The 14,949-nt window shown below is 50.0% G+C and overlaps 2 protein-coding genes across 6 annotated transcripts in view; one reads left to right on the top strand and one right to left on the bottom strand.

Moving 5' to 3' along the window:
- Positions 1 to 154: 154 nt before the first annotated feature.
- Positions 155 to 14,949, top strand: part of SLC25A11 (solute carrier family 25 member 11) — a 20,332-nt gene continuing 5,537 nt past the window's right edge. Inside the window, exons 1-8 of one of the 4 annotated variants that reach the window (XM_081579004.1) lie at positions 155 to 355; positions 985 to 1,137; positions 1,224 to 1,430; positions 1,617 to 1,707; positions 1,789 to 1,879; positions 1,965 to 2,064; positions 2,153 to 2,204; positions 2,343 to 3,095. In XM_081579004.1, coding sequence (XP_081435130.1) covers positions 294 to 355; positions 985 to 1,137; positions 1,224 to 1,430; positions 1,617 to 1,707; positions 1,789 to 1,879; positions 1,965 to 2,064; positions 2,153 to 2,204; positions 2,343 to 2,498 — 912 coding nt within the window. In that variant the 5' untranslated portion in view covers positions 155 to 293 and the 3' untranslated portion in view covers positions 2,499 to 3,095. Of the gene's footprint in view, positions 389 to 984; positions 1,138 to 1,223; positions 1,431 to 1,616; positions 1,708 to 1,788; positions 1,880 to 1,964; positions 2,065 to 2,152; positions 2,205 to 2,342; positions 3,096 to 14,949 lie in introns of those variants that run through there. The other 3 variants (XM_081579003.1, XM_081579005.1, XM_081579006.1) reach the window with 3 other exon arrangements.
- GP1BA (glycoprotein Ib platelet subunit alpha) lies at positions 3,090 to 7,376 on the bottom strand. 2 transcript variants are annotated; one of them, XM_081578972.1, is made up of 4 exons: positions 7,303 to 7,376; positions 6,150 to 7,070; positions 4,484 to 4,598; positions 3,090 to 4,086 (listed from the first exon to the last, which is right to left on the bottom strand). In XM_081578972.1, the coding sequence occupies exons 2-3, from the start codon at positions 7,062 to 7,064 to the stop codon at positions 4,518 to 4,520; spliced, it is 996 nt and encodes a 331-aa protein (XP_081435098.1). In that variant the 5' UTR covers positions 7,065 to 7,070; positions 7,303 to 7,376; the 3' UTR covers positions 3,090 to 4,086; positions 4,484 to 4,517. The 2 variants fall into 2 exon arrangements, with proteins under 2 accessions (XP_081435098.1, XP_081435097.1); XM_081578971.1 differs by lacking the exons at positions 3,090 to 4,086; positions 4,484 to 4,598 and having other exon boundaries at positions 4,746 to 7,070.

Here is a 14,949-nt window from a genome sequence, read left to right as displayed (position 1 = left end):
CTCTCCGTTTTCCCGCGATTCCAATACGATAAAAAAGCGCCTTAGCTTCGACTTCCAAAATCAGCCACACCCCTTCCCGCACCCATTCTGGAAGCTCCTCCTCTAGCTCCGCCTTACTCCCGGCCGCCTTTGCGCTCGCGTCTGCGCCTGCGCCGACTTCTAGCTAGCGCTGGACTTGAGAGCCGGAGGGGCGTGCGCGCGCTCCCTCGCCCCTGTTGCGCGCGCGGTGTCACCTTGGGCGCGAGCGGGGCCGCGCGCGCACAGGACCGCGAGCCGAGGGCCATTGAGTGGCGATGGCGGCGACGGCGAGTCCTGGGGCTTCTGGGATGGAAGGCAAGCCCCGTACCTCTCCTAAGTCCGTCAAGTTCCTGTTTGGGGGCCTTGCCGGGTAAGCTCAGGCCCCAGGGATGGGACAGGAGGAGGAAGGGATGAGTGTAAGGAACCGGGCCCGGTTCTTCTTTGGGCGTGTTGCAGTGAACCGAGCTGACACGGGGTCAGTGCCGTCCCCATCGTATTACAAGATCCTTGATGGGCTGCCAGGATCTTTTCACCCGTCGCAGGGCCTCTCTGGGCTGCATGCACGACTCCCACCAGACCATCTGAGTTTCCCAACCCATTGCTTGACTGCGGGAGTGTATGGGGTTTCAGGTCATTGCATGGCTCCTGCTGGACTACATGAGGTCCCAGGTCATGAATGCCCACCTATCCTTGGATTGGACTACACGCAGTCCCGGGGTCACTGCTTGACACCCTTGTTGCTGCGCGGAACCCTTTCATTGCATGGTCCCTTCTGGACTACTGGACTTTTAAGACTCATTGCTCTTGATACAGGTAGAGACTCTTGTACACATGCCCACCAGCTCCTGAACACTTAGTCAATGGCATGGCAGGCCCTGCCCTTTGTGACATTTTGTTGCTGGGCTCCAGGGGACTTTGGTAGATATGAGACACCTAGCCCTTGATGCTACTCCTGTCTTCCCCCAGGATGGGAGCTACAGTTTTTGTTCAGCCCTTGGACCTGGTGAAGAACCGGATGCAGCTGAGTGGGGAAGGAGCCAAGACACGAGAGTACAAAACCAGCTTCCATGCCTTCACCAGCATCCTGAGGGCAGAAGGGCTGAGGGGCATTTACACCGGGTACTGGGGCCAAAGGATGGGGGTATGTTGTGGGTTGACAGCTCTAAACCTGAGCTTGACACACTGACCCCTTCACTCCCCCTCAGGCTATCAGCTGGCCTGTTGCGCCAGGCCACCTACACTACTACTCGCCTTGGTATCTATACCGTGCTGTTTGAGCGCCTGACTGGGGCTGATGGTACACCCCCTGGCTTTCTGCTGAAGGCTGTGATTGGCATGACTGCAGGTGCAACTGGTGCCTTTGTGGGGACACCAGCTGAGGTGGCTCTTATCCGCATGACTGCTGATGGCCGGTGAGTTCTAGGTCTGAGCCTGCCCCCAGCCCCATTCCCTGGAATCTAGAATGAAAGAAGTGATTTCTTATCCTAGATTTAGGGCACAGCATTCACCTGTTCACAGCATTCTGGCCTCCCTTTCTTTGAGCCTGTGGGGGCAGAGTGGTCTAGCCCGAACTTGGCCTCTCCCTGCCTTCCCACCAGGCTTCCAGTTGACCAGCGTCGTGGCTACAAAAACGTGTTTAATGCCCTGTTTCGAATTGTCCAGGAAGAGGGGGTCCTCACACTATGGAGGGTGAGTAGAGGGGCTGGAGACTTAGGGGACCTGGGGTCCAGTCTTGGGCATTTCTGACTCCCCTTCCACCCCTCACCTCAGGGCTGCATCCCTACCATGGCTCGGGCTGTTGTCGTCAATGCTGCCCAGCTTGCCTCCTACTCCCAGTCCAAGCAGTTTTTACTGGACTCAGGTGAGACCCAGAGCTGAGCCCTCAGCTCCCAGCTAGCCTGGACCAGCTTCAAGCTGACTGCCACCCCCTGCTCCACCTCCCCCAGGCTACTTCTCTGACAACATCCTGTGCCACTTCTGTGCCAGCATGATCAGTGGCCTGGTCACCACTGCTGCCTCCATGCCCGTGGACATTGTCAAGACCCGGTGAGTAGACAATCTGGACAGACCTGGGCCTGGAGAGGGACGGGAAAGGCCCTCTTATGTCCTCATGTCCCTGCCTCCTGTCCTTCAGGATCCAGAACATGCGGATGATTGACGGGAAGCCAGAATACAAGAATGGGCTGGTGAGGAACCAGAGCCTGGGGCTTGGGCTGCAGGATTGGATGCTGGGGGTTGGGGGAGAGGGCGGGTAGCTGGGTAAGAGGAAGAGGACCCCAGAGGCCAGGTCCTAGCCTCAGTGCCCTGCCTGCCTTCCTGTCTAGGATGTGCTGGTGAAGGTTGTCCGCTACGAGGGCTTCTTCAGCCTGTGGAAGGGCTTTACACCATACTATGCCCGCCTGGGCCCCCACACTGTCCTCACTTTCATCTTTTTGGAGCAGATGAACAAGGCCTACAAGCGTCTCTTCCTCAGTGGCTGAGGCGGGTGAGGGGCCTGGAGTCGCTGCGCTGGGGCTCCGTCTCACCCCCTGCTCCTACAGTCAGTGTGCCCCCCAACCCTGGGGGCCTGGACTCTGCTACCCTGGGCCCCTCTATTTATTTTCCCAACACAGTGTGGTTCCCTGCTCTACGGTTAAAGACTTTGGTCTGTCCTGCCCAGCTCCAGCTTGCCATCCTTGCCCTGATCAGCATCATCTCTCTGTCCCTGGCTATACCTTGGGGGGACCTTGGAAGCTCACTGGGGATTTCTGGGGCCTCCTTGGATATTAGTTTCAGGGCACATAGGACAGCAGAAGCCCCTCCCTTCTCAGTGGGGAAACCAAAGCAGGGCTGAAGGGACAGGAGAGAGCAGAAGCCTTCAAGATGATCAAAGGTCTGCAGTAGGAGGATGTGGTCCTTCCTCCCTCCACCTCACTGAGGACATAATCAATAAATTGGATTGCTGACACCACCCCCAAATCTGGAGAGTTGTGGGCACAGGAGGGGGAGGAGACCGGACAAAGGAGCAGATGCTCCTGGAGAATAGAAACTGGAGTTTGTAAGAAAAATTATTAAAGAAAGAGCACTCACGGTTTTTATACAAGTGTTATATATATCAGTCATATTGCAGCAGCTGACGTGTAAGAAAAACCCAAACTCCAGGCTTCCCAGCCGCTCCCCCAAGAACTCGGCAGACGCCCAGGTCATCTCATGTAATCCCCAGGAAAAGCCTTGGGGGTCTGGTGACTGCTTCTGCAGCCTGAAGAGGGAGGGGTTACAGCCTGAGAGGAGAAGGCTGACCTTCAAGGTGGGAGGGAGGGCGGGGGCAGGGCATGGAGTGGACACACAGTCAGGCCCCCAGAGCCTGGAGGCTTAGGAAGGGGAAGATGTTGGCCAGAGACGATCTGGGCCACAGGCTGGGGAGGGTGATTACCTTCTTTGTTTCTTTAGATGTGTGATACTAGGCCCTGCCCTCAAGAAGCTTAGAAACCTCTTAGGACATAAAAGGACATAGGAAGGTCAGTTGGAAGAAGAGCCTGGTGCTTGAGGCCTGAAGGCTTCTCCGGAGCCAGGCCAGGGGACAGGCAGGCAGCAGCTGGGAGCTGTCCCCTTGGCAGAGCCCATCAGTAGAAACAGAAGTTGAGCTCAACAGCCTGGCGGTGCAGCCCAGCCCTCCCACCTCTGCCTCTTGTCTTACCCGCTCTGCACACGTGCTGGCCTGGGCCACAGGAGCTGCTTAGGGATGCTTGAAGCCTTGATCTTGTCTTAATGAGTTCCAAGTCCAGAGGGGAGAGTGACACAGAGAAACAGAGTCACCAGCAGACCATTGCAGGGTGACATGAAGCACCCAGGCCGGTCTGGGCCAGGAGAGACTGTGCACAGTAACCAACTGGTCAGGGAAGCGGGGTGGGGAAGCACTCCTGGCCCTCCGAGAGCAAAGGCTTAGAGAAACTCTGAGGAGCCGGTAATCTCTGCAGAGTCTAATAGCTGGAGCACAGGCAGTGAAGTGATTGCTGGGAGAGGGGAAGCCGAACCGTTAGGTGGGTTGGTGCACAGAAGTCGTCGGTGGCCAAGCTCAAGAGCTGTCTTCTATCATGGGAAGAGTTCAAAGCAAGAAAAGAAATATCAGGGTTTCACATTAGGAAGATTCTCCCTGCACCACCCGGAGGAGGAGGGGGTCTCCCTGGAGCCAGAAAGGCGTAGCCCTCACTCGCATTCTCTGGACCCCAGTCTAGGCTTGGGCTAGAGGCAGGAGAGAAAGTCTACCCAACATGCTAAGGGGAATGGCGGAGCCCACGGCACCAGGGGAAGAGAAGTGGGCTCCATTTGCCTGCCTCCTGGCTTGACAGCAGGAAACCTGAGAGTGACTCAGTAAAACCCACCAAGATGGTGCACACTGCCAGGCCCTCCCCTCCCCTGCCCTGCCACCCTGGGCAGAGCAGGAGAGCTGTGTTTCTGGTGCCCCCCGGTGCCAGGAAGCACCCACCTGGCCTAGTACTGTGGGCTGCAGGCAGATACCCTCAGTAGCATCCCTGAGCTCCCGGGAAACTTCTGATTCTTGACTTGGAACTTGCTCCCGGTGGCCTGGTTGTTGGTGACCCCTGGAGGAGAGAAGGAAGGCGCCCCAGGCGGGGGAGGTGCAGGTCAGGACCAGAGCTTTTGAGCAGTGCAACTAGGGTGGGGCAGCTGGGGCCTTGGGAATGCTGGTGATGTTTCCAGCCTTGTTTCCCTCTCCCAAAGAAACAAAATTCCATTTTAAAATTATGTTTATTGTACAAATAACATTACGATGGTGGAAAACTAGAAAATGCTAAACAGAGGAAAAGAACAGAAAACCACCCCTATTTATACCATCGAGAGACACTCAGGGCCCACGTGTTGACACGTCTCTTTGCAAGTTTTCCTCAACAGGTACACGTGGGAACCACCTTTACAGTGTTATTTGCTCTTTCCTAAAACTTCCCCAAAGTGATAGTAATGACCTAGTGGTCTGGGAACCCCACAATCCATACAGCATAGGGAGCTCTGTTTGGTGACCTCCCCTCCCCCAACTCCTCCATGATTTGCTGGGTCTGGGACTGTGTGCAGGGGAGACTCCTGATAAAGGCACAGTAATGAAGACCTCCTTGACCCTGTGCTCTGTACCCACCCTCCCCCTATTAGGCCCAAATAGGAGTCTATCAGACTCTGTCTCGGGGTGCCCAAACTATCCACCCTCAGAGGCTGTGGCCAGAGTACCTAACACCCACTGTCCCCAGCAGATCCCCACCACGACCCAGGCTCAGGGCTGAAGGCCGCCGACCTGCCTGCAGAGGCCCCATGCGGCCATTAGGCCGCACCCACAGGAAAAGGCTAGAGCGGAAAGTGGGAAGCAAGCCTTGGAAGAAAAGCAGCCAGGCCCGGTGCACCGTCACCTGCCTTCCCCTCTGCAGCTCCAGGTGTGCCATGTGGGTGGCCGTGGCTAGGGCCCATGGCTTCACCTGCTGGACCCAGCACAGCAGCAGGATGAGGATCACAGAGGCAACCAGGAGCCAGAGGAGACCCAAGATATAGAAGCCCAGGAACAGACAGCAAGAGTCAGAGCTGAGAACAGGGTTGTTTCTGGAACTAGCCAATCCCTGGGCCTTCCAGAGGTTGTCAGATTCAGAGATGATGGTTATGGTGGATTCTAAGATAGTGGGGAGTGAAATGGATTCTGTGGAGGTTAAGAATATGGTTGGTTGTGAAGTCTCACTTAAGGGTTCTGGGGTGGTTGGTGTAGTGGGCTCTGGGGTGGTCGGGGTTGTGGGCTCTGGGGTGGTCGGGGTAGTGGGCTCTGGGGTGGTCGGGGTAGTGGGCTCTGGGGTGGTCGGGGTAGTGGGCTCTGGGGTGGTCGGGGTAGTGGGCTCTGGGGTGGTCGGGGTAGTGGGCTCTGGGGTGGTCGGGGTTGTGGGCTCTGGGGTGGTCGGAGTTGTGTATTCTGGGGTGGTTGGGGTTGTGGGAGGCTCAGTAGTGGGTTTTAGAGTTTCGGAGGACGTGATGGAGTCTATAGTAATTGGGATCATGGTCAGTTTCTTAGCTGGAGGCAAGGAGGACACTTGACTGCCTGGTGAAGTAGGCAGTGCTGGATAGAGCAGGTCCCAGTGCGTGGTGTTGCTAGAGAGGCTGCTCACAGTGCTCACGACAGGTGCCTCGCGTTCCTCTTCCTCGTCATCGTAGTTCGGGCTGTTCCTGTCATCAGGGATGTAGCAGCCATCCCCCAAGAAGTTGTAGACGAGCATGCCGTTCATATTGACACATTGAACGCTCTTCACATTGGGGGTCATGGCCTTAATGTCCACATCCTCCTCCCATACGTACACATTGCTGGGGTTGTCCTGCAGCCAGTGGCTGAAATAGAGGATATCGCAGTCGCAGAACCAGGAGTTGTTATGGAAAAAAGCGTAAGGCAGGAGGAGCATCCCAAAGAAATCTGTTGGTATCGTGCGCAGCCTGTTGTTTTGGAGGTAGAGGGTGTCAAGTTCCTCCAACCCTTTTAGAAGCTCAGGGGGCAGCTCTTGCAAGTCGTTTTCAGCCAGGTTGAGCTTCTTCAGGTGAGGCGTGGGCACCAGGAGCCCAGGGGGCAGAGTCCTCAGCTGGTTTCCGCGCAGATAGAGCTCATGGAGGTGGCTCAGGCCATGCAGAGCATTAGAAGACAACGAGGTCAGGTTGTTGAAGGACACGTCCAGGATGGAGAGAGCTGGCAGTGACCGTCCCAGCTCGGGCAGGCTTCTCAGCTGATTGTGGGCTAGTCTCAGGACCTCCAGCCGCGGCAGTTTTGCGTCTGTCTGCAGGCTGGTCAGCTGGCTGTTACCCAGGAACAGCTCAGTGAGGTGGGCTAGATTCACCAGGGATGCCATGGAAAAAGTGCCCAGGGGGTTCTCACTCAGGTGGAGGATGGCAGTGTCGGCCTGCAGGTTTTGAGGCGGTGCCTTCAGTCCCTTATTTTCACAGTTCACTTCTACCTTGCTGTCCTTGTTGCCGAATTCACAGATGGGGACGTGGTGTGAAGGGCTTGGCAGCAGGAGCAGCAAGAGGAGGAGGGGCATGGTGACCTGCGGGCAAGGGGGGCTTGAGTGGGCACCCTTCAGGCCCCCAGCAGTATTCCTCCAGGCCCTGGCCCCCAGTACGGCCTCTAGGATTGTTCCAGAAACTCAGCTCCCACACCTCTCTCCCTCCATTCCCCTCTCCTCCCCTTGCCCCGCAAAGCCTAAACTACTAGCTCCAGTCCTTGGCTGTTATCCCCTCCTCAGGCCCCGGCCTCCCCAAGCCCTGGCCCCAGCTCACAGACTGGCAGAAGAACCTCCAGAGACACAGAGCTTCTTCCAGGGTGTGACTTGGTCCTTCTGTCTTCCAGCTCCAGAGAGGGCCTGGTTAGGGGCAGGAAGGGGGTAGGGATGGGGAGGAAATGGCAGCCTGATATGGGCTTCCGGGACCCGGGAACAGCCTCCATCCTGAACAGAGGCCCTTATCACATCCTTCCACAACTTGCCCTGAGCCCTCCTTTTGGCTCTGTTCTCGCCTGCTCTCCTCCTACCTTGGGGAGATTGGGGGTGGACTCCAACCACCACTCGCTTCCAGGCTTTAAAAACCTCTCCAGCTGCCCCCCTCATTTCCCCTTCACAGCTGCATTCTTAGAATTGCCTACTTTTAACCCTGGCCTCCCTCTCCCTCCTCACCCTACTCTAGGCTGTTTCCCACCTGCCCCCTACTCCATGGACTCAGTTCTTGCCATGGTGCCCTGACCCTCTCCATCCCCCCGAACCTTCCTCCACACCGTCTTGTTTTTCGTAGCCTGCACACCTGTGGCCACTCCCACCTTGGGACTCATGACAATAATTTTTTTCTTTTTTAGAGCTTTTTTTAAAAATTTATTTTTGATTGAATTAGAGTTGATTGACAAGGTTGTGTTGTTCTGCTGTTACCGCCAAGTGACTCAATTATACACATACATATATTCTTATTTATATTCTTTTCTATTATGGTTTACCCCAGGATATTGAATATAGTTCCCTGTGCTATACAGTAGGACCTTGTTGTTTATCCAATAATAATTTTTTCTTGGTTTTCTTCCTGCCTCTCTAGCTGACCTTTTTCAAATCTTCTCCGTGGATTCCTCTTCTTCTATCCTTCATGAGAGATTAACCTGCCCCCAGAGTTTAGTCATTGGCCTTCTTCTCTGATGCTACACAACCCCCCGAGCTTCTCATCCATTCCCTTGCCTTTGACCACCACTTGTCCCCCGAATGACTCTCAAGTCTTCATCTCTAGCCCAGACCCCTCTCCTGAGACCCAAATACATATGTCCCACTGCCTTTTGAGTTTCTTGGCTGTCCCACAGGGCCGGAAGCAGTATGTTCAAAAACTAAGTTCATCGTGTCTCTCTAAATAGCCTGTCTTCCTGTGTTGTCCAACCTGGTGAATGGTTTTGTTATCCACTCATTTATCTAGCCCTCCAACCAGTACAAGCAAAATCCCTGAGAGTCATCCTTAGCTCCACTCCCTATTCAACCTGCCACCAAGTCCCACTGGTTTTACCTCCCAATGCCCCTCAGCCCCCTTCTTTCCACCCTCACTGCCACCGTCTTCATCCAGAGTGCCATGTTCTCTCCACTGTGTCTCTGTAACAGCCTCTCCACTGCTCTCCCCATTTACTGACTCCCTCCTTCTCCCCACCTGAGTGGTCCTTCAGAAATGCAGATTTGCTCATATCCTTCCACTACTTGAAACTCACCAATGGCTCCTTGCAACCCTCAGGAGGGAGTCTGAGATCCCTAACAGGCCTACAGAGTCTTGTAAGATCTGGCCCTTGCCCACCTGTCCAGCCCCTATCTCTTCCTTCCTTTCTTTGACCACGCTGGATCTTAGATGTGGCATGAGAACTCTTTAGTTGCAGCATGCAGAATCTAGTTCCCTGACCAGGGATTGAAACCTGGGCCCCCGGCATTGGGAACTCCTCCGAGTCCTAGCCTCTGAACCACCAGGGAAGTCCCTAATCCCATCTCTTAACGCTCCACCCTTCACTCTAGGTTACTTGAGGATTCACTCTAGGATTTCTTGTACCTTCTTCTCACCCTTTATCCCCTTCTGCCTAACTTACTTAACTGGAGAGTTCCAACCCAGAATTTCTTCCTCTGAAAAGCCTTTTAGGATTTCCCAAGACCCAGTTGGATGCCTGTTTCAGATAGCTGTCATATTTGTTGGTCCACAGCCCCTTCCATGATGAAAATGTCCCATTGACTGTCCCCTAGAAGGGGTACCCTGCAGTCGCACGGGCCTGCCCTTATCTGCTGGCTGGTAACCGGACAAGGAATGGATACTTGAGCCAGATACAATTAATCCATAGACCTGTTAGTTATATAATTTTATATAATTTGCTGCCTGCAAAGAGTACTCAAAGAAAGACACGGAGAAAATGAAACACTAAGTAGCAAGAATCGAGGTGAAGCTGCATAGAGCCCATGACATGGAGTAAGGCCTCTGAGGCTGTTGGGGGTTTTTGCCATTTTGGCGTCAGTTAGGATTTTTAGTTGCAAGCAATAGAAATGTTTTCTACTTAATTTAGGCTGAAGAGGAATTTATTGAAACTACATTGGCTACTTCACAGACTTCTAAACGAGGACTAGAGAACCATACGTGGGACAGTGTAGCTAGGAACAGAGCTGAGAACCAGGCTGCAGAACCAGTCTGGTGAGGAAATCTCTGCTCTCATGCAAGACCAGGTCTCTGAAGCTTGTTCCACTGCAACTGCTGGGCCAGGAGCTCAGTGTTAGCACAGCCTCCTGACCGCAGAGAGAGAATCCTGCATTATCCCTCCTCTGTTGTGATACTAACTCCTGATTCAAAGTCTGGGTGTTAGGGACTTCCCTGGTGGTCCAGTAGCTAAGACTCTGCAGGGGGCCCGGCTTTGATCCCTGGTCAGGAACCTTAGATCCCACGTGCCGCTGCAACTAAGAGTTCACATGCTGCAACTAAGCCCTGGCCCAGTCAAAACAAATAAATATTAAAAAGTCTGGATGTGAGTCCAATTGATCTTGTACCTATGACCCAGTTACAAAGGAATCTTGGAAAGCGAGGTATCTGGCATTTTCACTTTCTATAATGCAAGGCAGGTTCTGCTTCTCCGAAGATTTCCACATTGAAGGATTTTGCAGACACAGAAAAGGGATTCATGTGCTTCGGCACCTACTGAAATGGTCCTAATGTTTTACTTTCTTCACGTGCCTATGGCCTGAATTGTTTCTAATTTTGCATCCTTGAACGTTTGGGATTAACCCCACTTAGCTATTATGAATTATTCTTTAAACAGTATAGGTTAGTTTGCTCAGATTTTATTCAGAATTTGTACATGTAAGTTAGAAAATGGGTGTGGCCCATTAATTTCTTTGGGGGGTGCTTTTGTCTCTCTCTATTTGCTGTGTTTTGTTATCAGAATTCTACTGGCCTTGTAAAATAAGCTGGAAATTTTTATGTTCTCTGGAAAAGTTAGAGATCATAGGGATTTTCCATGCAGTTTTGCTGGAATTCACCTATGAAACTGTCTGGGCCTGAAGACACTTGCGGGAAAACTCAAATACCTTTTCAATTCCTGCTCTAATTGTTTGTCTCTTGAAGCTTCTACATCTTGAGTCAATTTTTTTAACTGTTATTTTTCTAATACAATATCTTTTTCATGTGGCTTTCAACTTATTGTCATAAGTTTGCACATTTTATACTTTTATAATCGGTTAAAATCTCCACACCTGTAGTTATGACCTCTAATGTTGTTTATTTGTATTTTTGCTCTTCCTCTTCTCTGTCTTCCTCCCTGCCTCCCTTTCTTTATTGACCAAACTTGCCAAAGATTGGTCTGTTTTAGTGGGCTAGTCCAAGAACCAGATTTATTATATTCACTAGTCAATAGTTGGGGTTTTTGATTTGATGACAAATATCTACTTTCATCTTGAATAATTTCTCATACTTTGAGCCCATTTTCTTTATTTTGTAATTTATTTTTTGAACTATAATTGATTGACAATGTTTTGTTAGTTTCTAGTGGGCTTATTTTCATGTTCTCTTTCTACCTTCTTGAATTGAAATCTTAGTTGACTTATTTTCAATCTTGATTTTCAGGTAAACTCATTCAGTTAATACTTTTCATTTGAGTGCTGCTTCGTGTCATCTCACATGTTTTATCATGTAATACCTAAGGTGAATATTTCTGATTAAAAATGTTTATTTATTTGGCTGTGCTGGGTCTTAGTTGTGGCACACGGGAGATTTAGTTGAAGCATGTGAACCCTTAGCTGCAGCATGTGGGATCTAGTTCCCTGACCAGGGCTCAAACCCAGGACCCCAGCATTGGGAGCATAGAGTCTTAGCCATGGGCCATCAGGGAAGTCCTGAATATTTGTAATTTTTAAATCCAGCATCTATTCCTCTCAAATAAGAGGACGCTCATTTCTTTTGAGAGATTACACCTCCCCAGATGAGTGCAGAGTTTGATGGGAGTAGGAATCCTGGCCTGTTGCTTTGGAAACCAAAATGTCTTTGGAAGTTCCTTCCACTAGATCCTTCCTATCACCACCTGAGTTCAGCCCAGGGATGTGACCTAACCATGGACAGCCATACTCATTCTCCTAGGATTTCAAACAGTGAATGAGGCAACAGAAGAAGAAAAAATAGGACTGGACTTGATTCATTTCAACAAAGGGCTCAGGAAAAGCTCTAGAACACTTCCTGCTACTAATTCCTTGGAGACACCTGATTCCTGAGCAGTCCTTGATTTCCAGTGTTCACTTGTGGCCAGTGAGCTTGTGCATCTTTTCAAGAACTCTGTGTTGGATTAAGTTAGAGTTGATTTCTGTTGCATGCATCCAAAGAAATCTAATTTAGGGTTCTGGTTGTGGTTTATTTATTTTTTAAAATTATTTATTCATTTGTTTGTTTTGGCTGTGCTGAGTCATTATTGCTGCTTGGGCTGTTCTCTAGCCCCCTACTACTCTTTATATATAAAGAGTTGCTACTACTCTTTGTTGCAGTGCCTGGGTTCTAGGGCACGCCAGCTTCAGTAGTTGTGGCACGTGGCTCAATAGTTGCAGTTCTCGGGCTCTAGTGCACAGGCTCAATAGTTATGGTAACTGGCTTAGTTGCTCTGCAGCATGTGGAACCTTCCCAGATCAGGGATCGAACCCACGTCTCCTACATTGGCAGGTGAATTCTTTACCACTGAGCCACCAGGGAAGCTCTGTGGTTCATTTTTAGAGTTTTTGCAGAAGGCATTAGTTGGAGGTCTACTCAAGACCCATTCAGCTTTTCTTCTTTTGAGAAATTACTCATTCTTCATCCTTAGAATTTTTGGTGCAGATGACTCTATCCCACCTGCATATGTTAACCTAAGTTAGTCACTAGACTTCCTCCCCTTGGACAAGGGGACCTCCTCCCTTTCCTCCCCTGATGGGTGTCCCACGGTCAGAGTGACTGGTCCAAGGATGGAGACAGAAAGTAAGTTGGTCCTTTCATAATGAAGCCCAAGACTTCTGTTGGTTGGTTGAGGTATGTGTACTTTCCCTGGATGTGAACAAGGAAATAAGTAACCCCAGGTGAGTTGTTGGCATCTATTTTGTGATCACAAGGGGATATGACCTTAGGATGAAGTTAATGCCAGGGAAGGTATAATGAAAAAAGAAACCAGATCCTTGGCATCACTGAAATGCTTTATCAAACAGATTTTGAAGTTCAGTGAGCCAAAAATCCTCTTATTTTTTTTTAAACTGGTTGGTATTGGAATATTACTTGCAACATAATGAACTTAAAGAGTGTATTTTCTGTTTTTTTAAAAGTGGAATTATTTATAAAGATACTTTTTAAAATTTCAGGTAGACTTTTTAAAAAATTAAACTTCTTATTTTGAAACAATTGTCAATTCACATGAGTTGTAAGAAATAAGACAGAGATCCTTTGGACTCTTTACCCAACTTTCCCCAACAGTAACATCTTGCAAAACTGTAGTACATTCAGTATCACAACCATGATATTGACATTGTTTCGTCAAGATACAGAACATTTCCATCACCATAAGGATTCCTCATGTTGCCGTTTGATACCCTTAGCCTTTTCCTTCCTACCTCCCCACCCCTCTTACCCCCTGACCACTACTAATCTGTTCTTCATTGCTATAATCATGTCATTTCAAGAATGTTATATTGGGACTTTCCTGATGGTCCAGAGTTAGGATCCCAAGCTTCCAACTCAAGGATGTAAGGGGGCATGGGATTGATCCCTGGTCAAGGAATTAAGATCCCACATGCTGCATGGCATGCCCTCCCCAAAAAATGTTATATTAATGGGATCATACAGTATATAACCTTTTGGAACTGTTTTTTTTTTTCCACTCAGCATAATTCTCTGGAGACTTGTACAGGTTGTTCTGTGCATCAGAAGTTCATTTCTTATTATTGCTGAGTAGTCTTGCCTAGTATGTATGTTCTACAGCTTATCTGTTTACCAGTTGAAGGACATGAAGGCTGATCTCAGTTGTTGACTTATTACAGATAGATGTGCTGTCCATGTTAGAGATTTGTGTGTGAACATGTCTTCATTTCCCTGGGGAAAATTGCTCTGGAATGCAATCTCTAGGTCATACCGTAGTTGCATGTTTATTTTGAGAGGCTTTATCTTTGGGTTATTCTTTGAGTTTATCCTGTTTGGGGTTTGCTCAGCATGTTACACGTGTAAGTTTATGTCTCCTGCAAATTTCGATAGTTTTTAGCTCTTATTTCTTTGAGAACTGTTTCAGCCTCATCCTCTTTCTCCTCTGCTTCTGGGGTTCTGATGACATATTGGCAGATCTTTTGTTGTAGTCCCACAGGTCCCATGGGAGACTGTGTTGTTGGTTTTTTTTTAAATTATTCTTGCTCACTGTTGTTCAGAATGGGTGATTTCCACTATTGAATCTTCCAGCTCACTGATTCTTTTCTCTGTTCCCTCTATTCTGTTGCTGAGCCCATTCCCTGAGCTCTCGTTTCAATTATTATATTTTTTCAGCTCTACAATTTCCATTCAGTTCTTCTTTAGATCTTCTTTTTCTTTGCTGAAGCTTTCTATTTTCTCATTTGTTTCAAGCATGTGCATAATTTTTTGTGAAAGCATTTTATCGTGGCTGCTTTGAATGGTTTTTCAGATAGCTCTAACATCTCTGTCCCTTTGGGTAGTGGCAGCTACAGACTGGCTTTTTTTCATTCAGCTTAAGACTTTCCCTGGTTTTGGTACATTGACTAATTTTTAATGAAACAGGGGCATCTTAATGTTATTTTATGAGACTGTGTATCTGATTTAAACCTTCTGTTTCAGCTGGCTTTCTCTGCTCTGGCAGGGAAGGGAGGGGCACTGCCTCCTTACTGCCAGGCGAAGGCAGAAGTTCACGTTTCACATCCAGCCTCTGTGGATGTCTCATGAGTGAGGGTGGGAGTTCCAGTTCCCCACCGGGTCACCACTGCCACTTGGGGAGGATGCCCTCATTTCTGCAGAAATGAGGGGAACTTCTGACTCTCTAGGAGGCTTCCTCTGACACCACCCCAGCAGGGAGGGAGAAGGATGTCTGGTCTCTGCCAGTCTGGATGGGCGTCCAGGCTCCCCTGCAATTTCCATGGACCCTGAGTGTGGGAGGCCTCATTACCAGCTGATGGGGGTGAAAGTTCCCACTCCCTCCTTGGCCTTCTTAGAAACCACCCCAGCAGGGATCTTGGGGCACCTTATAGCAAGCCTGGAAATCTATGCTCACCACTTGGCCTTTGTTGGTATGGGTGTGGGTGGGGTCAACGTTTTTCTGTAATATTTGGCTGGACTCAAGTGGTTATTTTCGGAGTTTTCTGCCGTTAGGCTCTCCCTTTCCTGGCGGAGAGAGCAGGCTTTTGTTGGGGCTGTGTCTGTGGTGTTTCCAGGTTGCTAATTTCT

This window comes from Giraffa tippelskirchi, chromosome 3 (genome assembly GCF_054371585.1).
Source record: "Giraffa tippelskirchi isolate mGirTip1 chromosome 3, T2T-mGirTip1v1.2.pri, whole genome shotgun sequence".
Classification (NCBI taxonomy): Eukaryota; Metazoa; Chordata; class Mammalia; order Artiodactyla; family Giraffidae; genus Giraffa; species Giraffa tippelskirchi.
The sequence above is the reverse complement of the archived record's forward strand: the minus strand, read 5'-3'. Positions and strand labels throughout refer to the sequence as shown.

Coding starts and splice junctions, on each gene's coding strand:
- GP1BA (XM_081578971.1), bottom strand. CDS start 7,064: ATGCCCCTCCTCCTCTTGCTGCTCCTGCTGCCAAGCCCTTCACACCAC.